The sequence below is a fragment of the Leucoraja erinacea genome, chromosome 26, assembly GCF_028641065.1.
Source record: "Leucoraja erinacea ecotype New England chromosome 26, Leri_hhj_1, whole genome shotgun sequence".
NCBI lineage: Eukaryota > Metazoa > Chordata > Chondrichthyes > Rajiformes > Rajidae > Leucoraja > Leucoraja erinaceus.
This window is the reverse complement of record NC_073402.1, coordinates 23,256,038-23,282,864: the sequence shown is the minus strand read 5'-3', so window position 1 is coordinate 23,282,864 and position 26,827 is coordinate 23,256,038. Positions and strand designations below refer to the sequence as shown.

Genomic DNA, 26,827 nt, shown 5'->3' with positions numbered 1-26,827 from the left:
CTCATCCACCCAGTGTATGTAGTTCATGTTTCCTTTGCAGTTAAAGGGGGTGATTAACCCTTTGATGGCCATGAGCTGCAGGATTTTAGTTTCCCCTCCCTGCTTTAAATATTGCTGCATGGTTGCTCTTCTGGCGATCTGTATGGTGCCAGGGACTGATATGGTGAGAGGTGAAAGATTTAATAGGAACATGAGGGGCAACCTTTTACTCTATCGTTGTGTGTCAATCTTCGGCGGTAGGTCGGGCAGGTACTATAGCAACATTTAAAAGACATTTGGACAGGTAGGTGGACAGGAAAGGATTAAGCGCAACATATCCAAGCCCTTAACAACATATAAGATTGTTAAGGGCTTGGACATGCTAAAGGCATGATGTTGGGGGTGTCCAAAACCAGGGGCCACAGTTTAAGTATAAGTCATTTAGAACGGAGACGAGAAAACACTTTTTCTCACAGAGAATGGTGAGTCTTTGGAATTCTCTGCCTCAGAGAATTCTGCCTCAGGTGGAGGCAGGTTCTCTGGATGCTTTCAAGAGAGAGAGCTAGATAAGGGCTCTTAAAAATAGCGGAGTCAGGGGATATGGGGAGAAGGCAGGAAGGGGGTACTGATCGGGGACGATCAGCCATTATCACATTGAATGGCGGTGCTGGCTCGAAGGGCCAAATGGCCTACTCCTGCATCTATTGTGTATTGTCTATTAAGAGGGATATGGGCAAACGCGGGCAGATGGGACTAGTGTGGATGGGCCTCTTGGTGAGTATGGAAGAGCTGTTTCCGTACTGTATTACTCTATGAGTCTATGACCCGAGTTTGAATATATACCGCATACCGCATACCTCCCCTCCTCCTCCCCTTACACAGTGAAAGTTAATGTTAATGTCCAGGCATTTTCCTCCGAGTTCCCAACGATTGTGAACACGGGAGCCTCTCAATAAGGACCGATCCCGAGAGTTTGCTGCGTTGCTGAAGATTGGCGCTGGTCGGGCAGTGAATATCACGCGTTGGTTAAGGGTCCGTGTGTGCAAACCGAGATTAAAATAAACACACACTCCACGCGGCCAGTTTTCACAATCAAGATATGAACACGAAAGCACGTGTCGACGGAGGACCAAATTGTCCGGGGACGTGTGAGAGGGTCAGACTGTCAGATGTGACACGTCCCCGCATCATGCGCCCACCCCACCAACAGCCAGCCAGGCAATGTGTGAAACTCTCTCACTCAACGCCGTGTCCGTTACACATGTTCCCTGTCTGAATTCGCCACGCTTTTCCTACATTACAACACTACCTACATATTATCTGCCATTTTACAGCGCACTACTTCACAATTGAAGGGAAAATCAGAAAATCAGATAAATATTTAAAGAAAAGCCTCATAGAGCAATCGGTAAACAACAGGAATACACACACGCCCTTTTGAAGATTCTGATCAAATTCCATACAAATTCCATACACAGACCCGATGGGCCAAATGACCTTCTCTGGTGCTGCACACTTGAATCCACTGTATCTTGTCCTCTGCTCAGTCAGCGTTGTTGGAACATATCACATATGTTCTCCCTTGTCTCCATTTAATTTGTCCTATCCTGTGTCTATTTCCACCCTCTGAAACCATCTTCTCTTAATCTTCACAAATGCAGTCACACCCACCCTGCAATTAACACCCCAGTACAGTTCCAATGAAGTTTTATGCAGAATGGAGATCTTTTGAGATGTGACATTATATCAAGTCTGGTCTGGGCTCTTAAGTGGAATGAAAAGTTCCACATCTTAGTGGCACAGCTGGAAGAGTTCTCTTCTCTGGTCTCTGGCTCAGTTCCTGTGGACTGGGCAGTAGCCAATTTTTAAGAAAAATTGACTCCTTGAAAAAAGGTTCCTCTTTTTAAGAAGGGAGGGAGAGAGAAAATGGGGAATTATAGACCAGTTAGCCTTACATTGGTAGTGTGGAGGATGCTTGACTGCTATAACTAGTGTGAATGGGTAATCGGTGGCCTGTGTGAACCTGATGAGCTAAAGGGCCTGTTACTATGCTGTATCTCTCAACTAAGCCAAACAAAACATTGTTTGAGAAAAAGGAGTGTAGGTATCTTCCATGCTATTGGCAATATTTATACCTCGGCCAAATATTACTAAAGCAAATTTTCTAGTTTTTAATGCCTGTTCATTATCTGTTTATGGGAGCTTGTTGTTTGCAAATCAGTTATTGTGTTTCCTACATTACCACAGTCACCATGATTTGAGCATAGGCACAAAATGCTGGAGTAACAGCGGGACAGGCAGCATCTCTGGATAAAAGGAATGGGTGACATTTCGGGTCGAGGGTCTCGATCCCTCTATCTAGAGATGCTGCCTGTCCCTCTGAGTTACTCTAGCAGTTTGTGTCTATCTTCGGTGTAAACCAGCATCTGCAGTTCCCTCCGTACACATGGTTTCGAGCGTCCTCTATGCTGGCCAGCTCACAAGATCAATGGCCCCAATGTCAGGTGAGAGATTGCCAAATAAGATCTTCTACAGAGAGATCGTAAAGTTTAGTTTTGTGTTAGATTTTGTAAAAGAATATGCACTGCAGGAGGGAAGCAGTAATGTTTCATGGACTCCCTCCAACCATTCTTGAAGCAATTTAAAGGACTAGATAGTTTGAGTGGCTGGGAATAGATTCAAGAGATGTAGCAAATTTGACTGGGGAGAATTTCACTCGGAATCGATCCACCCAGTGAAGCCTCATCCATAATGTAGAATACAGTATCTGCTGTATACCATGCCACCCAAATCATGCCTTTGTGTATAATGCACATTCTAATTAGAACAAAGTTCTAATTGGACTGAGATTTACATTTTTTAAATTTTGAAATAAAATGTATTAAATCTATTAAGAAGCTTGCTTGGCAACCATTGAAATGATGGAATTCTTCTGTCATTTTCAATGAATTTTAATGAGATTACTCACAAATAGAGGTAGGATACATTCATTAAAATGCTTAATTTTCATGCCAGATGTAGTTTCAGCTGTTTTAATGAAACCCTACTCCAGCTTACCATTCTTAAATATTGTAAAGTATGAAATCTTCTAAGGGAAAGAACAAAAATGATATAATTACAGATCGCTTAATTATGCTACTACATGGGATGTTTATCATTCATGATTTCGCAGGTTTTAGCAAATATTTGGAATGTGATTTAATTCTGGCAATTTAAGCACATGTTTGTAGCAAATTGTCAACTGTTGCCAAAGCAGAGATGTTACCATCCTATCGTTCTCCTCACCCATGGTCAACAATTGTCACTGTGTTTTTAGATACCATTCGAAGCTGATCTAACTAAACAAAGCTCCTCTCCAACTGCTAAATGTTCCACATTCACAGCCTGCCTTTCTGCCCTTACGATAAGGTGATGGCACTTCAGTGTGAAGTCCTGGCCTTCACTGTTACGTGCTGATGTTGGGAAGTGAGCGAAAGTGTGTCGGGGTGTGACAGTCTGGAGTCAGGGGGCCTCTGTGTTGACGGCACACTGTTTTGCCTGACACCCTCCCTCTTGCTGTGGTGCTTGCACTAGAGGTGTTGAAAACCTGGAGCAGTGGCCCATACCCAACATATGGCCCTCCCACCCTCCTCCTCCTGTGTTGACACAAGCAGGTCACCCATCAGATTAATTCCAAGGGGAATTCCTGAGCCCAGAGCCTATCTGCTTGCAAGGAGAAGTCGGGTAAGAGGAGTTGGTGGCGGCCGAGTATAAAAAGAGCAGCAGGCAGAGTAAAGGGACACAGTCAACTTTGACTAAACCTGAAGCAGGCAGCTCTTGAGTGTGGAGGCAACGGAAACAACGCTCAGAAATGAACGGGTGCACACAGAGAGGGCCCAGAGTCCCGGTCTATCCCTGCGTGTATTGTCTACACAGAGTTTGTGCTGATCATTTGCCAGCAGACGGAAGGTAAGATTCTCATTGCTATCATTGTTTGCTAATGTCAAGCTGAAAATTATCTTGTGTGCATTGAAAATATGCCTAGGTAGGTTTGAGACTGACAATCATACCTCAAAGTTAAGTTGGCATTATCGCTTTAAGAAATAAATGCTCCTGTAATATTTTCTCCCTGTTGTTGTTACATGTGGGCAGTGCCGACCATTGAATAATTTGATGTGTTCAGTAAAGCGTACCAAGTGGCTTTCCCAGGAAGCCGTACTGACCAAATATATTAGGGACTTGGATGAAGTAATAGAGTTCTAAGTTATAGATAGCTCAAAGGTAGCAGGCACAGTAACATGTATGGATGTGACAAGGCGAGGGGAGTGTACTAAACTGTAGCAAATTGAATTCACTGAAAGGGATTGTGTGGAAAAAAGCCTTGTAAAATATTTATTTTGAACAACGAACAAAGTGCTGGAGGAGCTCAGCAGGTCAGACAACATCTTGAAGGGTGTAGGAAGGAACTGCACATGGTGGTTTAAACTGAAGATAGACACAAAAAGCTGGAGTAACTCAGCGGGTCAGGCAGCATCTCTGGGGAAAAGGAATAGGTGAAGTTTCGATCGAAACCCTTTTTCTGAAGAAGGGTCTAAACCTGAAACATCACCTATTCTCCAGAGATGCTGCCTGACCCGCTGAGTTACTCCAGTGTTTTGTGTCTAACATCTCGAAGGGAAGGGAAGGGTTGGGATCTGTCTTCAGCCTGATGGGAGTGGAACAGGAAGCTGAAATAGAGAGGTGGGGGTGGGGCAAAGCCTGGCAAGGATTGGATGCAGGTGAATGGGGGAGTGATGGGCAGAGGAGTGGAATAAGGGACTAAGCTAGAATTCCACCCTCCGAGGTGAACAATGTAAGTATGGAAATACAAGAAACTGCAGATACTGAAATCTTGAGCACAAAACAAAATACTGGAGAATCCCACTGAGTTTCTCCAGAACTTTGCTATTTTGTGATAGATAGGAATACCTCATTGACAAAATAAGTGCCCACCCTGTATCTCAGCAATGCAAACTCTTTCTGTCATTTTTTTAGGTAGGCATAAGATAATACTTAGACTTTGAGTCTGTTCTTCACATGTAACCACTTCTTACCCTATCTGTGGTGTTGATATTGACAGAGCTGCTGATGTCTGGAGACCATGGCAAATCACACCCAAAGATATTGAACGAGAACAACAAAGACAAATGGAAAATGTAAGTTTCGTCAAATAAAATATTTCTTTCTCCTGCTGTTAGTCAAAGGGACAACCCTGGATTAATTGGAAACATGAAAGACTGCAGGTGCTGTGATCTAGACCAGAAATCAATCTGCTGTAGGAACTCAGTGGATCAGGCAGCATTTCCAGTTTCTTTACATCCCAAAGATGTGCGGGTCTGTCGGGTTAATTGGTCTCTGTATATTGCACCTCATGTGTAGGGAGTGAATGCAGAAGTGGTATAACATGGAACTACCTGTAGTATGAATGGGTGATCGGCAGTCAGCATGAACCCAATGGGCCGAAGGGCCTGTTTCCATTCTGTGCCTTTCAAGCACTCTATTCAATCAATGTGAGGTTGGTCCAGACCCATGCAGTCCTGGAGCAGTTTGTCGATGCAAAAACATGCGTTTGCTGCTACAGATGATGCTTGTCCCGTGAGTTCCTCCAGCAGTTTGTTTGTGCTTCTCGGTTAATTGGTGTATCTTCACCAGTGTGTGTTCCCCTTCCTCGTGCTCAGCTACATTTACTCCTCACCTAATTATCAAACAATGCTGAGTTCGGGCATTGAGCATCAGCAGAATATTTTACCACTCCTCTTACTGAGGAGGTAATTTACTGACAGAAATGAATGTTCGGGGGTCGGGTGCAGGAACTGCTGTTTTGTGATGTTAATTATATTTCACAAAGCAGTCCACAGTGGGCATCGTAGGGCATGAGATCCATACACACTGCACCTCAACAGCAAATGGATGGGAGAAAACTGTGCTCCCTTTCCTACTTCAACATGCCCACAATTTCAAACACATATGACTGCCATGTGTACTCATGCAAGCAGAGATCATGCATTTTAGAACAGATACCTTGTTGAATGTCTTTATGAGTCTTGCACCGTTCTTTTTTGCGACTATATTGGCCTTTCCAGATGTGCATTAGCTCTGCATGAATGTGCAGTTTGTTACTTCTGTACGATATCTACAGGATTGTGCAATGTCATTTAAGAGTAGCCTGTGTAGCTGTGTGACCCCGTTTTTAAACAAGTGATGCCCGACATGGGTGTGATGCACCATGAAAGTGCGCAAAACTCAGATCGGCATCTCCGCAGTGCCAGGACCAAGGTGTATGTAGGACACTGAACCAAAGTTGAAAAATTGTGGTATTTATTCCAACCCCAACCACAGAGGGTGGTAGGTACATTGAATGAGTTGCCAGAGGAGATTGGTGGCCCTGGTCTCAATTTAAAAGTAAGTTGGACAGGTACATGGATAGGAAAGGGTTAGAGGGATATGGGCCAAACCCAGGCATGTGGAACCAGTGTAGAAAGGTCAGTTTGTAGATCTTGGTCGGCATGGGCAAGTTGGGTACATGGGGCTGCGTGACTCTTATGACACCAACGTTTTTTGTGCTGCGTGGCTCTTATGACACCAACCTTCTTATCTTCATTTAACAGCTGAATTTCAGCACTGAACAGCCTCAGCAAATGCCCATTGAAGACAAAGAGCCAGCTTTCCGACACCCAGTCAAGTAAGTGATCAATGAGGTTTCTTCATGATTTTCAGAAGCCGAAAATGTTGAAATAAGTATCCGATGTATACATCTAGATAAAGATATTTAGCCCTGTTTCAATGATTAGGAAACTAGTTTTTAAAATCTCCGTGTACTTCCTTCTACTTTCCCATATGGGCTGACTCATATCAAGTACAGAGTCCAAGGACACACACCTCCGCCAGGCCCTTAGTTACTGTTGTTTAGATGTGATTCAAGAAGCCTATCCTTTGTGTTTTCACTGAGAATGGCCCATCCCAGTGGCAACACCAAGATGCCACAGTACTAACACAAATCTCCACAGGTCATGGGGAGGAATGAAAATGAGCCCACAAAACCTAGGAGTTTGCTGGATGGCAATGCTACATTTGGACAGCTCTCTTCCCACCAATGTTTCAATGGTGCTTTATTGGTCATACATGTAACTGCACAGTAAAATTATTTTACATATGTTATACATGCAGGTGCCATCATGTTGTGGCACTATTTTGTAACTCCAATGACTGGTCGGCCCGCCGCTCGATGTACTGGAGCAGTTCCCACGAACTGATGTCCCTCTCCTCATCCGGACATTTTTGTGTCCCCGTGTCGCCTCATGCAGCCGACCTTGAAGGTGCAGGAGGCATTAATCCGGTTCACCCTTCTACTAGCCCTTGTTCCTCACGTCCAATGTCTCCAGCTCCTTCTCGGTCTCATCGTCCGTCCATCAGCCGAGAATGTTAGTTGAAACATGTGATTAAATGTCATGTCTCTAAAGTTCAGGCTGCTTTGTATGGGAGAATATCTCTGGTAAAGATTTTATTCCAAGATTGAGAGAGGGGTTTAAGGTGGGCCATCTCTACACTTGGTGCTTCCTATCACGGTGCAGTTCACAGGATCATCCTGTTTGCAAATCAACTATTGAACTCCTCACATTACTTAAACAGCTACACTTCGAAAAGTGCATTCAACAGCACCTTTGGCCTTTGACACAAAGGAAATGTTAGGACTGGTGCCCAAAGCGTAAACCAAATGGTGGATTTTAAGGAGAGCCTTAAATAAGGGGAACGTGATTGAGACTTTGGGTAGAGAATTCCAGAGATTGTGATCTCAGCCACCAATGGAGGTTGGTGATGAAGGGAAGGAGGAATGTGGGAAGGATGGAGAATAGGATGAGGGAAGGAGGAGGAGGTAAGGAAGGATGTGTAATGCATAAGAGGCCAGTATCAGAGAGGCCATGTTTTGGGGAGGAATGGATTGGGAGGAGGGAGGACAACTGAAGGCAGAGGAAATCCAGCAGAGAAATGTCTGCTATTATTGTGAATGAAAATGTGAATGGACTGAGGTTTCTGAAACATTTTAACAATGATCTCTTTCCTTTTTAACAGACTTTTCTGGCCAAAATCAAAATGTTTTGATTACCTATACGAAGATGCAGCTTATCTTTTGGCGAATTTCCCAGTGCAGGCAACAATTTCCTTCTATCAGGAGAGTGATAGCGAATCTGAGAGCGAGGACGATGAATAATGAAATTCAGGAACCATTGTATAAAGACTCAATTATGCAACACTGAACTCCAGTAAATGCACTGCTTGGAGTAAGAGGTATATTACCAGCATGGGGACTGTTGATCGGTATTTTATATTATTTACATATTTATTTATAATTAAAAAACAAACTGAATTCTTTTTGTATTTATGAATCTACTTAATTTTTTTTAATAAAATATTTAATTTAATCTCTGTCTTCATAATTTTTACACCTGATTTAATGGAGATTGCAAATTGAGGCAACATTTGCAATGAACTGACCGATTAAAAAAAAAAATCACCAAGACATTCAGTAACTCAGCGGGTCAGGCAACATATTTGGAGAACATGGATCGGTGACGTTTTGGGTCAGGATACTTCTTCAAACTTACATCTGAAAATGGGTCCAGATTGGAAACGTTGTGTATACATGTTCCCCAGAGATGCTGCCTATCCTGTTGAGTTGCTCCAGCACTTTGTGTCCTTTTATGCATTAACCAGCATCTATAGTTCCATCTACAGAACCAGGCACACCTTTAGAAAAACTGTGTTGAGTATAGTTAGAATCACCTGCCTATATGGAAAATTGTCCAAGGACCTTTACAATCTTGCTGATATATCTCTACATTTCAGTGGGGTGCAATAGGAAGCTTTTCAGTTTAGGGAAGTTTAAGAGAGTGACCATTACAACCACTGGGATCATGTAAGCACAATTCAAGCCATTATTCAAGAAAACCATCAAAACGTTGTTTCTCTATTTTCTTTCTGACAATTAAATCTTGCAATTCTTTGAAGTTCTATTATTTATCAATTATATTTTCTAGTATTCAGGTCAAGAGGGGAATCTAAATTAGTCAGGAATATTTCCTTTTTGAGGTTTTTCTTTTCCCCTAATTATTTTGCATGAAGTCATGATGAAACATGGGCTACAATTATACGTCACTGCCTGCCACATGTAATACCTTTGGGTGGCACAGAGGCGCAGCAGTAGAGTTGCTGCCTTACACTGCCAGAGGCCCGCGTTCTATCCTGACTACAGGTGGTGTCTCTAAGGAGTGTGTATTTTCTCTCTGTGACCTGCATGGGATTTATCCGGGTGTTCCGGTTTCCTCCCACATTCCAAAGACGTACAGGTTTGTAGGTTAATTGGCTTTGGTAAAATTGTAAATTCTTCATAGTGTGTATGATAGTGTTCTTTGGTATTCTCATCATTGAGTAAAAGGTCGTCATCATTGTGACATAACTCAATGTCCAGAGTCCAATGGCAGTAAAAAAAACAATATTTTTAAATAATGAAACATTCACTGCGCTTCTGTGACCAGAGAGGTAAACAGGTAAACAGGATTGGGTTATCCACCTGTAACTCACCAAGTCTTACCAACTTCCTCCTAAACCTTTCAACTCATTTCCAATAGTACCTGAAATTTCTGAGCCATCAACTTGGTTCACCCCGTTAAGGCTGAGATACCTCATAAAGCATAGACCACGTATCTTAAATGAAAGCTGATTGTGCAAGTTAGTTCTTGTTAACTGATTAACACAATCCAATTACTCCTGTTAGTGTACAGGGATCGCTGGTCAGCGCAGGCCCAGTGGGCTATAGACCATGTGTCTTAAACTAAAACTAAACTAAACTAAAATCTAAACTTCCAACCAATAAGTATCATAAATCTTGTGTGGAATATTGTGTGGAGGAGCTATTAAAGCAGCAGGCCAACAAATATTGGGGCGTTTAAGGACAATCTATGTTTGAGTAGCGAATTAGAAAGGAATCATTTACTTCTGGCAGGTGATGTATCATGATGCTGAGTGAAGGGGGCACATGGAGCAAGAATTGGATCAGCTGAGTATCATTCCCACTCAAAGAGATTTGAAAATATTGATGTCATTGGTGAAAATTTCATGATGAATGATGTGGCTGCTGCATGCCAAGGACCCTCTGTGAATAGATTCAAGATTATTTAATGACCACACAGGCAAGCTGGTGGATTTCGTGTTCAGTACAGGATGTTACACAATAAGCTGATTCCAGTCATGCAGACATACAGTTTGTGGTACAGAAAAACACAGTAAGCAGAACATAACATAACATAAAACACAGACAACATACAGTATACAGTACATGCACGGGGTGGCTTTGAGATATTATCATAGTGTTCAGAGTTCGAATTGCATATGGGTAGAAACTGTTTTTGAATCGTGATGTTTTGGCAGGCAGTGAGCTGGAACGCCTCCCTGAGGGCAGCAGGTGGAAGATGTGGTGAGCTGGGTGGGAGGGATCAGAAATGATTTTCTTCACCCTTGACACGGACCGTTTGAGATCGAGTGATTCTATTGATGGGAGGGGGGGTGCTGATGATTTTGGATGCTTTGTTGACAATGCGCTGTAGTTTATTACAGGAGTGAGTGTCCAAACTGCTGTACCAAACTGTTATTGATGAAGTGAGCATGCTTTGGATGATGGCTGTGTAAAATCGGATTAGGAGATGTTTCCTAGTATACACCTAATATCCCCCCAACAAGATATATGCAGTTTCTAATCACTATTTTATAAGTTTCTTGTCTTCAAAAGTGATAAGAGCTGAATTAGCTCCTATACCACCAGGGGGCGCCGTACAATGGCTGCCTCACCAACGGTCTGTCATGTTTTTCTTTCTTTGTGTTTTGAGTTTGTTGTAAAATGTATGTTTAAGTTTATCTTTAGTTTTGTATTATGTGGGTTGGGGGGGATCTTTTTTTATCCCTTTCCTCGATGGAGATGCGACTTTTTCCGTGTCGTATCTCCATCCGCGCTGCAGTCTAACATCGTGGAGCTGGCGGCCTCTTGCTGGGTCCTTGGGAGCTCCAACTGTGGCAGCCTGCGAACTTAACACTGTGGAGCTTCGACCGTACGATCGCGGGAGCTTCGATCATCCCTACTCTGGATGATTCGACTCTCCCGACCTCGGGAGAAAAAGGAGGAAAGAAGATAAGACTTTGTTGCCTTCCATCACAGTGAGGAATGTGGAGGCGCCGCTGTGGTGGATTTTTATGTCAAATTAACCAGTTGTGTGTCTTATTGCTTTTTTGGTATGACTGTATGGTAAACCAAATTCCTCGTATGTTGCAAAAAATACTTAAGTAATAAATTATGATCATGATTATGAGCAGAAGTAGGCCATTGGGTCCATCAAGCCTACTACGCCATTCAATCATGGCTGATCTATCTTTCTTTCTCAACCCCATTCTCCTGCCTTCTCCCCATAACCCCTGATGCCTGTACCAATCAGGAATCTGTCAATCTCCGCAATAAAATTATCTAACAATGGCCTCCACAGCCTTCTGTGACAATCAATTCCAGATTCACTACCGTCTGACGAAGGAAATTCCTCCTCATCTCCTTCCTAAAGGTATGTCCTTTCATTCTGAGGCTATGTCCTCAGGTTCTAGATTCTCCCACTAGTGGAAACACCCTTTCAACATCAACTCTATCCAGGCATTTCACTATTCGGTACGTTTCAATAAGGCCCCCCTTTATCATTCTAAACCAGCAAGTACAGGCCCAGTGCCTGTGATCAATTTGTCATCATTTTTTGGGTGGAACATGAACACATTGTCCTCAGTGATAACATTTATAGCCCATAATTCCTTGTTAGATCTCTCAATCAATGTCTTTGTGCCAACACTAAGAACCAACATTCTCTGATATGCTTTAGTAACATTCATGGTCAAGAACAAAGCATTGCTTTAATGGAATGTGATCCTAAACATTGCTATGAATTCCAGAACTCCATATAATAGATAATTAACCAGAGAAAATGAAAGAGTTTATTTGCTGGAACATATCTATGAAATACAAAACAAACAAAAAATGCTTGTAATAATTCTTGCATCGCCATTCCACCTTGATCGTTGCACATCTGAGACCCCTCAATAGAACCCACGGAGAGCATTGCATAGCTGACTTCTCAATGTTTGTTTGCTGTGGAGGTGGTGTAGATGTTAACGGAGAAGATACTCTACTGTAATACTCAATGTCAGATAAGTTGAGTTGCTTATCTCTTCCATACAATTATGGTTATAGGAAATGATGGTTTTCTACACCTCCAGCCTGAAGCTGGGAATCCTTAATGATGGATGCCACCTTATTGAGGCCTCATGTTGCTGGTAGGAAGGGCTGTGCCTGTAATGTACCTTGCTGAGCCTTTTGCGTTCCCGTGCTGTGGAATTGCTGTACCAGGCAATGATACAATCAGTCAGGATACTTTCTACAGTGCATCTGTAGAATTCAGTGACATGCCAAATTTCCTTAAAGTTCGCAGAAAGTAGAAGTTCTGTTAGGTTTCTTTATGACTATGCCTATGTGCCACACCCAGGAATTTAAACTGCTATCTCTCTCTCCACAACTGGCCCATCAATGAAAACTGGTGTCTCCCAATTTAGCCTTTCTAAAGTCCATGATTAGTTCTTTGGTATTCTCATCATTGAGTAAAAGGTCGTCATCATTGTGACATCTCAATGTCCAGAGTCCAATGGCAGTAAAAAAAACAATATTTTTAAATAATGAAACATTCACGGCGCTTCTGTGACCAGAGAGGTAAACAGGTAAACAGGATTGGGTTATCCACCTGTAACTCACCAAGTCTTACCAACTTCCTCCTAAACCTTTCAACTCATTTCCAATAGTACCTGAAATTTCTGAGCCATCAACTTGGTTCACCCCGTTAAGGCTGAGATACCTCATAAAGCATAGACCACGTATCTTAAATGAAAGCTGATTGTGCAAGTTAGTTCTTGTTAACTGATTAACACAATCCAATTACTCCTCAAAAACCCACCCTTGACCTTTCTGCTCATATAATATATTGTGCAATATTTAACATACTTTTTATCTCTCAATTTCCCCAATAGGAAGTTTGAAATTTTCCACTGAGGTTTCAAGATTCAAGAGTGTATTATTGTCATATGTCCCGAAATGGAACAATGAAATTCTTACTTGCAGCAGCACGACAGATATGCAAACATAGTACCCTGTAAAACCCATAGTGAACAACAAACGTTCTGTTTATATATTAAAAAAAGATATATTCCATCCTTGCCACAATACCGGTATAATCCTCAGCAACGTAGCAGACAGTATTCTATATGCTTGTGACTGTTATGTTCATCATTCTAGATCTCACTGCTGTCTTCAACACATCTGCTTTTAATGCCTTTCCTTCAGTCAGATATTTTGGAACTGGACTTGTCCTAGTCAATTCTTTTACCAAAAGGGTCACGTCCAGAAATATCACTTATCTATGTTCTCCAGAGATGCTGCCTGACCCACCGATCACTCCAGCACTTTGTGTTGTTTTTTTTTTTAATTAATCAGCACCTGCAGTTCCTTGTCTCTCTATTTTTTACCTAATTCAGCTCTAGCCAGGGAAATCCCTGCAGTGATTTCTCCTCAATCACACAGCTACAATGTGTCCCACCCCAAAGGTCTATCTACACTTAGGACTTCATTCCTTGGAGTGCAGGAGGATGAGGGTGATCTTATAAAGGTGTATTAGATTATGAGAGTAATAGATAGGGTAAATACAATACAATACCATTTATTTATCATTTGAACCTCACATGAGGTTCAAACGAAATTTGGTTTCTGCAGTCATACAAGAAAAGAACCAAGACACACACCAACACAATGCACAGTCTTTTACCCAGTGTATGGGAATGAGGAACCAGAGGGCATAGATTTAAGGTGAGAGGGGATTTAAGGTTACAGGAATCCGAGGGGCAACTTTTTTTTACACAAATGGTGGTGCCCGAGTTGGTAGTTTTTGCAGGAACTATCACATTTACAAAACATTTGGATGTAAATAGATAAAATAGATTTGAAAGGATATGGGCCAAATGCAGACAGGTGGGACGAGTGTAGATGGGACATGTTGGTCAGCATAGGCAAGTTGGGCCAAAGGGCCTGTTTCCACGATGTGTGACTATGACTCTATAACTTAGACTTCGTATTTCTCATCTACTTGCTTCCCCTGAGCAATACAGGAAAAGACTGTATAAACCGAATCACAGATATGGCGTGATATGGTCCTTTTGACCAACTCGGAGCATGTTGAGCATGAAGTACCTTATAGCATGAATCATATCCTAACTCATTCTATTCTTTCCACATTCCCATCAACAACTCCCCCCTCCCCCGCTTGCCATTCTATCACTCGACCGCACACTACACCCACTTTGAAAATCAAATGTGTAGGAAGGAACCGTAGATGCTGGTTTACAACAAAGATAGACACAAATTGCTGGAGTATCTCCAGCATTTTTGTTCTTTCTTTGAAAAACAAATGCTGGATCCATAATAATGTCACCAAAACTATTAGAATCCATAAGAAGCAATCTGCCTCACTCCTGAAAGAAAATCCCCACATCACGTATGACCTGAATGCAACTCCAGATGAACTGGCACCAATGTAGTTCCATCTGAGAGAGCTTGACAAGCAATTCCAAACAAAAAATGTGTTTCAATGGTACGTACTTTATTTGTGTCTGTATCTTGACATATAATCCCCATCATTGGTTGTCGCATATGTTAGGAGGGTCATATACAAAGTCACAATTAAATATTAAAGTGGGCCTCAGAAGTCAGCGTCTTAATATTGATTGTTTCCAACTTGGTCTTGAAGGTCTTGACGTTGGTGCGAATGTCATGGTGGAGATGATTCCATTCGCAAATTGTTTTGGGGTACAGTGAATAATTGTCACATACACCAACGTAAAGGGAAATTCATCTTTTATATATAGTTCTGTACAAGATCACTATACATAAGGACCTAGATACATCTTAGATAAGCATCTCAGGATACAGTACAAGTGTATAGTGGTAGTACAATGAGACAGTATACACCAAAGATTATAGAGCAGAGCAAGATGCGCCACTAGTATCTTTGGTATACAGAGTCGTATAGGAAGGAACTGCAGATGCTGATAATAATAATAATAAATTTATGGGCGCCTTTCAAGAGTCCAAGGGCACCTTACAAAAATTTAGCAAGTAGAGGAAAAACATATGCGGAATGAAATAAATAGTAGAGACATGACTAGTACACAAATTAAAGACAGAATTTAATTCAAAACACAATATGAGGCAATTCAAGCACAGATGAAAAGGGAGGGGGACGTGGGGCTAAGGATAGGCAGAGGTGAAGAGATGGGTCTTGAGGCGGGACTGGAAGATGATGAGGGACACGAAATTGCAGATCAGTTGTGGGAGGGAGTTCCAGAGTCTGGGTGCTGCCCTGGAGAAGGCTCTCTGTCCCCAAAACTGCGGAGGTTGGACTTGTGGATGGAGAGGAGACCGGCTGATGTGGATCTGAGGGGACGTGAGGGTTGGTAGGGGGAGAGGAGGTCAGTGAGATATGGGGGGGGGGGGGGGGGGGGGCAGATGGTGGAGGGCTTTGTAGGCGAGGACCAGGATTTTGTAGGTGATCCGGTGGGAGATGGGAAGCCAGTGAAGTTGTTTCACCGAAGATAAACCGAAGATAGACACAAAACGCTGCAGGAACAGCAGGACAGGCAGCATCTCTGGAGAGAAGGAATGGGTGACGTCTCAGGTCGAGACCCTTGGTTAGGGATAAGGGAAACGCGAGATATAGACGATGATGTCAAGAGATAATAACAATGAATGAAAGATATACAAATAAAAATAACGATGATAAAGGAAACAGGTCATTGTTGGTCAGATTTGGCGCCATTTTCGTGCCAGTTGTTATAGAGTTGTTAACCTGACCATGACGACGGGTGGCAAAGCGGGATCGGCTTGGGCCAAGCGTGGGCGTTGTTGTCCTGTCCTCCACCGCCCTGTGTTGTTGTCCTCCACCGCTCTGTGTGTTGCTGCAGGCCGCACCCGGTCCACGTGTTAGGTCTCTTGGGGCGGCACCCAGCCCAGCCGAGCCCCAGGCGTCTGCAAGGCCTCCAGCGGCCTACTCCACCCACCGTCGAGGCCGGGCACTGTCTCCTGCTTGCCGGCCCTGAGGTGAGGTCCGGTCCGGTCCAGTCCACGGGGCGAGCAGGGGGCCTGGCTATTATATTGCGATTGGTAATTAATATAATAATCCATCCAATGCCCTCAGCCCATGAAATAACTTTCTTAAAACAATTCCTGACAACGGACAACAGTGGCGCTGTGGATCAGATCCAGAGCAATCTTTGATGAGTTAAACAGCAGCATCCTATGTATGAGAAGCCAATGAGAGCAGCTGGAGTTCACTACTTAACAACAAAGATACTCTATAATCTTTGCTGAATAGCTCTGCTGCCGCGCTGTCCCAAGATTTCTGGCAACGATGGAGTGCAGACAGTCTGTTGTCAATTTCGCCTCTGATTGCACCAAGCTGCCTCTCTCGGTAAATAAGTTACTTTCTAAAAGGGTGGGTGATTCCCCCCCCCCTCCCCCCCCCCCTCCCCCCCCTCCCTCCCCCCCCCCCCTCCCTCCTCCCCCCCCCCCCCCCCCCTCTCCTCCCCCCCCCTCTCCCTCCCCTCCCTCCATGTCCCCTCTCTCCCCCCCTCACACTCCCTCTCTCTTCCTCCTCCCTTCTCCCCTCCCTCTCTCTCCCCCCTCCCCCTCTCTCCCTCCCTCCCCTCCTCCTCCTCTCCTCTCCCCCCCCCTCCCCTCCTCCTCCTCCCCCCTCCTCCCCCCTCTCCTCCCCCTCCTCCTCCTCCCCCCTCTCTCCCTCCCCTCCTCCTCCTCCTCCTCCTCCTCTCCCTCCCCTCCTCCTCCTCCTCCTCTCTCCCTCCCTCCTCCTCCTCCCCTCCTCCTCTCTCCCTCCCCTCCTCCTCCCTCCTCCCTCTCCCTCCCCCTCTCCACCTCTCCCTCTACCTCACTCCCTCTTTCTCTCTCCCCATCTCCCTTTCTCACACTCTATCCCTCTCACCTCCCCACTATCTCTCCTTTCGCTCTCTCTCCCCTCTCTCCCTCTCCACCTCTCTCTGTCTCTTTTTCCCCATCTCTCTCTGTCTTTCCCCTCCCCCTCCCCTCTCTCCCCCCCTCTCTCTCAAACATGAAATTGTTTGCATCTGTCCCTTGCTCGGACTCATCTCAGTGCAGCAAACTGCAGGAACGCTGTTCCCGCAAGCCCGGGCACACAGTGAGTGAGTGAGCCCCCACTACTGCGGCCTGCAGCCTGTTGCTGCTTAGACATGGTGCAGGTGGAAGATGTGCAATGAGATTAAAAAGGGGGTGGCTGGATTTCGGAAGTGGCATTTGGCCCCGCGGGCCTCTTGAGTGAGAGATAACCGATCAATTGTATTCCCCTTCAGGTGCTGCTCCAACTTCAGAAGGACCTTCTGGATTACCGTGGACTAGGAATCAGCGTGCTGGGTTGGTCTCTGGTGATGCCGTGTTTCAGTATTTGCTAATTGTTCTATTTATTTTGCTAATCCTCGTGTGTGTTGTCCATTGAACAGAACTGCACCACAGATCACCAGAGTTCGCTGTAGTTCTGGACGACACCAGAGCCGGTTTGAGAGAGTTGCTGTAAGTAAACACTGCCTGGCTCCGGGTAGAATAAATCTTCAAACCAAGGCCGATGAAGCCAGCTTCCCATCTACTGGTTACTGTAGTTCATTACTATTACATTCCTGATAACATCGTATTGTAATCTACCACTTTCAGTGGACCCCTTTTAAAATGTCCCTTTGTGTTGCCACTCAATGGTACATTTTCTAGTAGACTAAAACGTAAGTAAGTTTATTGGCCAAGTATTCACATACAAGGAATTTGCCTTGGTGCTCCGCCCACAATTAACAACATGACATACAGTGACAGTTACGAATGACTCCGAAAACACTAAACATTAATAATAAAACATTAATGATAAAACACCATTGATCAAGCATGTGGACCAACAAAATACCAGATCAAAGGGAGGCTCCAGATTTTTGGCTGTTGAGTAGAGCAACTACTCGTGGATTTTAAAAAAAACGGTTTTTATGTCTGGCTGTGGCAGCTTTGACAATCCAGAGTCGCCTTCCAGAGGGAAGTGATTCAAAGAGTTTGTGGCCAGGGTGAGAGAGGTCAGAGATGAACTTGCCCACTCACTTCCTGGCCCTTACAGTGTACAGTTCATCAATGGAGGGAAGGTTGCAGTCAATAACCTTCTGTGCTGATTGGACGATTCGCTGCAGCCTCCAGGTGTCATACTTGGTGGCTGAGCCAAACCAGCCCATGATGGAGAAGGTGAGAACAGACTCTACGATGGCCGTAGAATTGGACCATCATTGCCTGTGGCAGATTGTGCTTCCTCAGCTGCTGTAGGAAGTACATCCTCTGTTGTGCCTTTTTGATATTAATAAGTCAATGATTTCCCTCTATTGGGCCACTCCAGTTCCTGTTGTCTGAATTGTAAACCTAAAGTGTAGAAGTATTTCAGCTGGGTAAGCTTTTGGTGTTTGCCAAAATCCATAGACTAGAGTAATATTGGGTGGACAGAGCACGCTGCCAGAGGAGATAGTTGAGGCAGGGATTATTGTAATGTTTAAGAAACAATTAGATAGGTACATGGATAGGACAGGTTTAGAGGAATATGGGCCAAACACTTGCAAGTGGGACTCGTGTAGATTGGACATGTTGGTTGGTGTGGGCAAGTTGGGCTGAAGGACCTGTTTCCAAATTGTATGACTCCACAAAAAGCTATTTTTGGATTATCTTGCATTCCAAAGTCCTTCTGGGATGGAATTCTTGTGCCTGTATAACTCCAACTTGCCAATGTGGATGAACCTGAACTGTCTTCTGAGATGGTTTTGTCAGTCATTCACCTCAACGTGCAATTGTGAATGGTGTGTAAGTGTCATCCTCCAGTATGGGGAGGGCGAGTGTGCTCTACTTTCTTTAATTCAGTTGAATCGGCTTAAGTTGAAGACCATTAATCAGTGAAAGTGTGAATCTCCAGAAATAAAACTACCTGTGTTTTTTTTTAACATTCCCTTGCACTTTTACAGGAAGATCCCAGAAAACTACAAAATACTCTTCCTACAATGTAGTGCAAGTGGCCAATTCAGTGCTATTCCTTTCAATTTTATTGGACTCAAGGAAGCCAGGCGTGCAGACTTTGTTATCACTGGGCCTTGGTCTGCTGAGGCAGCGAAAGAAGCCAGGAAACTGGGGGAAGTGAGAGTTGTCCACCCTGAACAGACTGATTATACAAGTAAGGATATTCAAGTAATTGGTATTGAGTGTGGAAGTGGGTGAATTGAATCCTTTCCACGGAAGGAAACATTACCTTGCATAATGGGACTGAACCGTGTGCCCGTTGAGCTTTCCAGAGATGACGGGACTGTTCTTGGTTTGTAAATGTATGTTTTAGAGATGCAGCATGGAAATGGGCCCTTTGGCCCACCAAGTCTGTGCCGACCAACTATCACCCGCACACGAGTTTTATCTTGCACTCGAGGGACAATTTACAGAAGCCAATTACCCTGCAAACCTGCACGTCTTTCAATGTGGGAGGTAACTGTAGAGCCTGGAGAAAACCCACAAGTTCATAGGGAGAACGAATAAACTCCATACAGGCAGCATCCAAAGTCTGGCCCAGGTCTTTAGTGCTGTAAGGCAACAACTCCACCACTGTGCCACCCTTTTTTTCTGGAAATAAACCATAAGGGGAATGTTCCAGTCTGGATCACCAATTGATAGTGGTATCATCATTAAAAGTACTTGTACAAAAATTGACATACATATACTATATATTTTTTTTAAAACATTATATTTGGTAATTTGATCCTGCAGTGAAGGATAAGTATTTAGGCCAGTTCTTGTTTTATGAACTGTAACTGCAGTTTCCTGCATGGTTGTTTGAGGTGTTGTCGATGCAGCTGTTGTTGAATATTACAATTTGCCTCCCCTTTCTTGCAGTATTCCCTGATCCTAGCAAGTGGCATCTCAGTCCCGACGCATCCTATCTCTATTATTGTGACAATGATTCTATCAGTGGGGTGGAGTTCCACTTCATTCCAGACTCCAAGGAAACTGTCCTGATCTCCGATATGTCATCCAACTTCCTTTCTAAGCCTTTGGATGTCTGTAGGGTAAGTCTACACTAAACAGAAGAACACTGTTGTTACTGGAGCTCCTGGAATGGCATTGAGAATGACATGTTTGTAAGGTATTATCTTAACGAGAATTGAAATAAAGTTAAATGTTGACCATGTTAATATTTTTCTCTTGCCATTTGACTCCTTTTAGTTTGGTGTGATATTTGCTGCTGCCCAGATGAATCTTGGTTGTGCAGGAGTGACAGTGGTGTTAGTGAGAGAAGATCTACTAGAATCTTCACTCAGTAGGTGTCCAACTGTGCTTGACTATAAACTGCATGCAGACGGTATTATTAGTTCTCCTCCATGTTACAGGTTAGTACAGTGCTTCAGCCATTTTGTCAAAGATCCTTCTGTCCAATTCACCTCTGCCCAATTGTGGACTTTGAATGTGGAACTGCTGCACTACCATTCTTTGAAATCTATATTTTGCACTTTCTTCCCCTTTGCTCAACCTATTGCACTTGAGTTTAGTTTGATTATATTTATGTATAGTATTATCTGACGATTAGATAGTATGCAAAACAAAGCTTGTCATTGTACCTCTGTAGACATGACAATAAACCTCAGCCGAAAGTGGTCTCTGCAATATCACCACACTAGTTTGCTAAAACTGGATCTACATTAGTCAATTTTTTTCCCCCTCAAATCTACCTACTAGTATCCTTTTAAACTTCCAGACAAACAGACCAGGTCAATTAATGTCTTTAATGACCTGCAACTACCTTTAAGTTAAAGGTTTCCATGCTTTGTAAACTCCAAGTGTGGTTAGAATGTAGATGTAAGCCATTTTAACTAGCACTAATTTCTTGAATGTCCTAAAATTGCCGGGCAGAGATTATTTCTGGTGTTAAGTTTGTAAATAAAGCACTGTGGCTGACATGCAAAGTGAACGCAGCTTTTTATATGACTTGATCTTAATTTGCAAGCAAACACCAGCCTCTCCAAACATTGCTTGTGGCACAAGGAGTTGATCTGAAATAGCCTGTTGTGCATGATATCCAGCTGAGTGTAAACTGCATGGTCATGTTTATTGGATATGCCTTCCTTTCAGTGTTTATATCATGCACTTGCTGTTGGAATGGATAAAGAGCCAAGGGGGTCCTGAAGCAATTGAACAATGCAGTATAGCTAAATCCAAGCTGCTATACAATGTGATTGATTGCTCCAGTGAATTCTATATGTGAGTTAGCTCAATGTAAGTGTTTGTGGATTCTCTACATTTAAAGCAAAATGAACATCAAACAATGACATCCACTGTTTCCATTATAGATGCCCTGTTGATCCGAAGTGCAGAAGCAGAATGAACATATTATTCAGGGTTGGTGGCCCTGATGGATCTGATTGCCTTGAACAGACTTTCGTCAATAAAGCTGCAGAACGTGGCATGATTTCATTGAAAAGCCACAGGTAAACTAGAATATAAGAAATGTTCAACAATCCAAATTGAAGTCTGGAGTTGAAATGAAAGGATGGGTCAGTCAATAATTTTGATTCCACCCCCAACCCCCTCTTTTCCTTGGACTTTCTTCCTTTCCACAACACTCCCTTTCATTCTGAGAGTTCAGTTCTCACTTAAATAATTCGAAACTAATAGCATCATAAAACTGTGCAGAAGTCTCCAGATATAGTGTCTGGCTTATTTGAACTCAAATGTGTCAAACTGGCACAACAGGTCCCGGGGCTTCAGCAAATATGGTGATTTATTCAATATGTATAATAAAAAGGAATTGTAGATGCTGGTTTATGCCAAAGATAGGCACAAAATGCAGTCGGAGGCAGCACCTAGTCAGATAATGGATAGGTGATGTTTGTGTGAAGAAGGGTCCTGTCCCAAAGCATCACCTATCCATTTTCTCCAGAGATGCTGCTTGACCTACTGAGTTTAGTTTTGAGATACAGTGTGGAAACTGGGCCTTCAGCCTACTGACCAGTGACCCCTGCAAACTAACCATGGGTCAATTTAAAATGTTACCAAGCCAATTAACCTACAAACCTGTACATCTTTGGAGTGTGGAAGGAAACTGGAGCTCCCAGAGAAAACCAATACAGGTCATGGGGAAAATGTACAAACTCCATTCAGACAGCACCTGTAATCTCTGGTGCTGTAAGGCAGCAACTCTACCTTGCCATGCCAATTTATTCCTGCAATTTGTCTATTTTTCATTAAATGATTTTACAGATTGACTCAAATTTGTGTATGCAACTTGCGTGTTGCAAACCAGAGCATATATTCCGATCTTTGTTCCAAAACCAGGCCTTGTATTTCCATAAACCAGTGGAGAGTTTTCATGTGGCAAGATATGGCAGGAATCTTGTAAGAAAGGTATAAAGTTCTATATTCTGGACTGCGAGGTCAAGGCCAAGTTTCTGCCAGGCTGCCAACCCAATCTCAACCATCTTGTGACCTCTGTCATTATTTTGGTTGCAGGAATACACACGTGTATTATTTCAATTTGATGTGCCCATCGAGCCAGAGTTGTGCAGCATGGAAACGAGTCCTTTGGCCCACTGAGTCCATGTCAACTGTCAAACATCCATTTACACCAATCCTGCACTAATCCAGTTTATTCTTTCATTCACACCCTTTCTTGTGTCTCCCCCCACAACTCCATTTGCCAACAATGGTTAGGGGGATTTGTAATTCCCTACCAACTCTCACACCTTTGAAATGTGGAAGGAAACTGAAGCACTCACAGAAAACCAACGTGATCACTGGCAACTCCATATGGACGGCGCCAAAGATCAGATACAAGATCAGTGAAGCAATGGGCTATCGGCTGCACCACTGAGCCTCTAAAGCCTTGAGCGTTTGTACTTTCTCAATTGCTATGGTGAACACATAGCGTTATCATCCCTAATGAAGCAACAAGGCACTAGATTTAAGACGACCTGGAGCATCATAAGGACATTTGAACACCATAATGCTCTTTTCAATACTTTTTTTAGCAAATGACTGTGGCTTGCCTTGATCACATTCAACTGAATGCTAACAAGGCAGCGAGCTGTAGCTATTTGTTAGCATATGCTGAGGTTACTTAAAAATTAAAACAAGTATTGTCCCAGAATTTGTGCATAAGATGAACATGAGCAGCTAAGACTATTCATCTACAGTTCTGTTCATAATGACCTTGATGCCACAGGTATGTCCAGTCTTATCACAACTAACATTGTCAGCAATTCTACACCAACTGCACACATGATGTTCCATCTTTTAGTTCTTCCTCTACTTGAATTGAACTCTGCAATATGGGTTTTGCATCTAGCTGGTTGCCATCATTTCTCTTATCCATCTGCTGCTGTAGGAATTTGCAAATAGGTTAGTGTACTATGTCAAATCTTGTCCTGTCTACATTGTTCATACTGAAACTGTCTTGTCTTTGGCAATATTGTCATTTGAACCTCAAAAGAAGTTCAAACTAACACGGAGAGGTCTGTAAACTCATGGTGAATATATACAATGGTCAGTCTTTTTCCCATGGAGGGAGAGTCTAAAACTAGTATGCACTCATGTAGCTGAAACGTAGTAGAAATTCCCAAATTTGTTCAGTCTTGCTTGTGGTCAGTTTCAGTAGTCTTGACCCTGTTACTGATGTGGTATAAATGGACAATGAAGATTATCGAAGATTATATTGAGGTCTAGGAGAAGTGGGGCAAGGACTGACGAGTGAGATATTTGTTTTGGCAAGCTAAAGTGGGCCCGGACCACTCTGAATGGTAGGGCCTTGGAAGATTTTGCAAAATGGAGACCTAGGGGTACAGGTATAGTCCCCTGAAAATGACACTGGTAGACAGGGTGATGAAGAAGGCATTTGACACACTTGCCTTCATAGGTTGGGGCATGAGTATAAGATTTCAAATGTCATGTTAATGTAACACAAATTATTGTGACTGTATAAGTATTGTTTTTAGTTGCCCAGTTGGAGGAAGGATGTCATTAAGCTGGGAAGAGTGCAAAAAAGATTTGTGGTGTTACTGGGACTTGAGGGCTTAGGTTACTAGTAGAGTCTAAATGGGCCGTGTGTTTTTACCTAGTGTACAAGGCTGAGGGGTGAACATGGAGAGGTCTGTAAAATCATGAGGGGAATAAATACAATGGTCAGTCTTTTTCCCATGGAGGGAGAGTCTAAAACTAGGGGGAATAGTTTTAAGGTGAGACGGGAGGTATTTCTGAAGTCTGAAGGGCAATTTTTTTTCCAGATGGTGGTGAGTATATGGAATGAACTGCCAGAGGAAGCTGTAGATGTGAGTGCAATTATAATGTTTACAAGTTATTTGGACACTTGCATGAATAGGAAATCTTTTTAAAGGGACATGGGACTAGCTCCGGTAGATGTCTTGTTTGACATGGGCAAGTAGGGCCCACTCTCAGATATATAACTTTTGACTGCCTCTAAATTGTATTTATTTCTAGATCAGTTGGTGGGATCTGTGCCTCGCTCTTCAATGTGACACTAGAAGAAACGCAGAAGTTGGCAGAATTCATGATATCCTTCAAGAAGGAGCATATTTAGGCCATGACTAACAATAACACTGTATTATCTACCTAACCATCATAATATTGACATATAACCAAATCAATGTGCTTGATCTCTGCAACAACTAATGGTTTGTAGCATCTCTCAATACCTGGTTGAGCTAAGATTTTGATGAAAATAAAGTTGCATCTTTATGATCTTTTCTCATGATCTCAGTGCATCATCTCTGAACAACTGAGAGAAGTACTTGAAATACTGATATCCCTCATAACTATGATCCATTGGTGTCAATTATGATCGAAGCTCACTCCCAGGCTAAGCGGACAATGCAGAAATATTCTCAACAGTACAAATAGTTCTGATGGAGCCGCACATTTTCTCAGAAAAAGCAAATCTGTTTTAATTGGGGGCGAATAATATTCTCTGTGCACTAATGCAGAAGCCTTGTGTGGTTAGGTTAAAGTATTAAAGTTTCAGTGCTGGCCTTATATTTTGTGCTAACAATATATATATTTGTGCTAACAAATTGTAGCGCTATCGTGTACCGTTTTGGCGGAGTTTTGAAACGTCACGCACTCACATGCATACAAACAATGTTTTAGTAATATACTAGACCAAGTGCAGACCCATTGCGTCTGTTCCTCCAACACAATATTCCACCACTCACCTGTTCCCCCAATGCAACTCGTTCCCCCAACGCAATATTCCACCACTCAGTCATAGCCCCCAACTGCGCAGGCGCGACTCATTTCTCCTCTTCCCCCAGTACTCCCTCCTCCTCCTCCTCCTCTTCACTCTCCCTCTTTAATCCCTGGAGAGGGGGTAGAAAGGGAGGGTAGAGAGGGAGGGAGGGTAGAGAGGGAGGGGGATAGAGAGGAAGGGGAGAGGGTAGAGAGGGAGGGGGAGTGAGGGGAGATAGTGAGGGGGTATAGAGCGGGAGGGAGGGTAGATAGGGAGGGGGAGAGGGAATGTAGACGTGGCAACTATGGATTCTACCCCCTCCCCTCCCTCAACCTGTATTGTACTTCCGGTGGTGCTGGTGCCAGCAGCCTCCACCTACAGCCCGGTATCTTTTTGTTTTTTTGTTTTTATGTGGGGGAAGAGAGCACGGTGCGGGGGATACCGCACTTCAGCCGCTTCCTGGTGAGGACGCGACTATTATTCGAGTCGTGTCCTCGCCCCCCCCCCCCCCCTCCCCCCACAGCGGCCTACCTACCTGGATTGGCGCGGCCTTTCCTGCCGGGATCGACCGGAGCTCCAGCAGCGGCGGGACAGCGCTGGAACATCGCAGGGCTGGCGATGCCTTACCGGGGGTCGCCGTCTGGAGCCCGGAGTGCTGGACCTGCTGCACCAACATCATGGAGCTGCGGTTTGCGGAGCTCCCAACGCGGGCGGCGCGCTGATGGACAACGCGGGGTCCTGTGACTCTGCCCGGCTCGGCCTGCGGACTCAGGAGCTGCAGACTCCGGCAGCGGGAGGCGGCTGATCAGGAGGTCCGGGCCGCTGAGGAGGAGGATGTTCACCGTCGGGGTTCGGCGTTGGCGTTCCACCAGCCCGGCGTGAGGGCCTGAACATCGGGCCACCCGGGGCGGCGACTGCGGGTGCTCGGAAGGCCCCGTCCACGGATGAACACGGAGGGGAGGCTGGCTGGACTATGGTGCCTTCCTCACCTTGGTGCCATATATGTTATGTTGTGTCGTGGACTTTCTGTGTTTGTGCTTTTTTTTAAATTTTAATTCAATTTCAATTTTATTTTTAATATGTTTTATTATTTATTTATTATTTATTTTTATTATTTCTTTGTGATTTTTTTTAATGATACTGCCTGTAAGGGAAATTCATTTCGTTGTCTCAAATTGAGACAATGACAATAAATTTGAATACAATACAATACAATACAATAACAACAGTTCCTATGCTGTCGTGGCCAATGCATTTATTTTTCTCTTGCTGCCGCTTTCAGACTCTTTCTTCGGTTCCTCCATTTCACCGATTATAGGAGATGTGAACAAGGTCTTGGTACATGGTGCCTTCAATTTCAATGCCAGTAAAAGTGAGGCTGAGAGCTACTGGTTGCC

General features: G+C 43.7%; 2 protein-coding genes across 4 annotated transcripts; both read left to right on the top strand.

Moving 5' to 3' along the window:
• Window positions 1-1,976: 1,976 nt before the first annotated feature.
• On the top strand, window positions 1,977-12,622 carry LOC129709822 (protein ripply2.1-like). The gene is made up of 4 exons (XM_055656430.1): window positions 1,977-3,927; window positions 5,078-5,153; window positions 6,606-6,679; window positions 8,068-12,622. The coding sequence occupies exons 1-4, from the start codon at window positions 3,830-3,832 to the stop codon at window positions 8,204-8,206; spliced, it is 387 nt and encodes a 128-aa protein (XP_055512405.1). The 5' UTR covers window positions 1,977-3,829; the 3' UTR covers window positions 8,207-12,622.
• A 3,094-nt stretch (window positions 12,623-15,716) lies between these two features.
• Window positions 15,717-25,247, top strand: LOC129709821 (phosphoserine aminotransferase-like). 3 transcript variants are annotated; one of them, XM_055656428.1, is made up of 9 exons: window positions 15,722-16,586; window positions 17,500-17,560; window positions 17,647-17,716; window positions 19,180-19,385; window positions 20,093-20,265; window positions 20,423-20,586; window positions 21,326-21,454; window positions 21,544-21,681; window positions 24,686-25,247. In XM_055656428.1, exons 1-9 carry the CDS (start codon window positions 16,527-16,529, stop codon window positions 24,783-24,785), a joined length of 1,101 nt encoding a protein of 366 aa, XP_055512403.1. In that variant the 5' UTR covers window positions 15,722-16,526; the 3' UTR covers window positions 24,786-25,247. The 3 variants fall into 3 exon arrangements, with proteins under 3 accessions (XP_055512404.1, XP_055512403.1, XP_055512402.1); XM_055656427.1 differs by lacking the exon at window positions 15,722-16,586 and adding an exon at window positions 17,241-17,327; XM_055656429.1 differs by lacking the exon at window positions 21,326-21,454 and having other exon boundaries at window positions 15,717-16,586.
• Window positions 25,248-26,827: the final 1,580 nt, after the last annotated feature.

What these genes read in the sequence shown, in the direction of transcription:
- LOC129709822 (XM_055656430.1), top strand. Translation starts at nt 3,830, where the DNA reads ATGAACGGGTGCACACAGAGAGGGCCCAGAGTCCCGGTCTATCCCTGC. An exon ending in AACAAAGACAAATGGAAAAT is followed by an intron (nt 5,154 to 6,605) that starts GTAAGTTTCGTC and finishes TTCATTTAACAG; the next exon opens with CTGAATTTCAGCACTGAACA. An exon ending in GCTTTCCGACACCCAGTCAA is followed by an intron (nt 6,680 to 8,067) that starts GTAAGTGATCAA and finishes CCTTTTTAACAG; the next exon opens with ACTTTTCTGGCCAAAATCAA.
- LOC129709821 (XM_055656427.1), top strand. Translation starts at nt 17,241, where the DNA reads ATGAAATTGTTTGCATCTGTCCCTTGCTCGGACTCATCTCAGTGCAGC. An exon ending in AGCCTTTGGATGTCTGTAGG is followed by an intron (nt 20,266 to 20,422) that starts GTAAGTCTACAC and finishes GACTCCTTTTAG; the next exon opens with TTTGGTGTGATATTTGCTGC. An exon ending in TGCTCCAGTGAATTCTATAT is followed by an intron (nt 21,455 to 21,543) that starts GTGAGTTAGCTC and finishes TTTCCATTATAG; the next exon opens with ATGCCCTGTTGATCCGAAGT.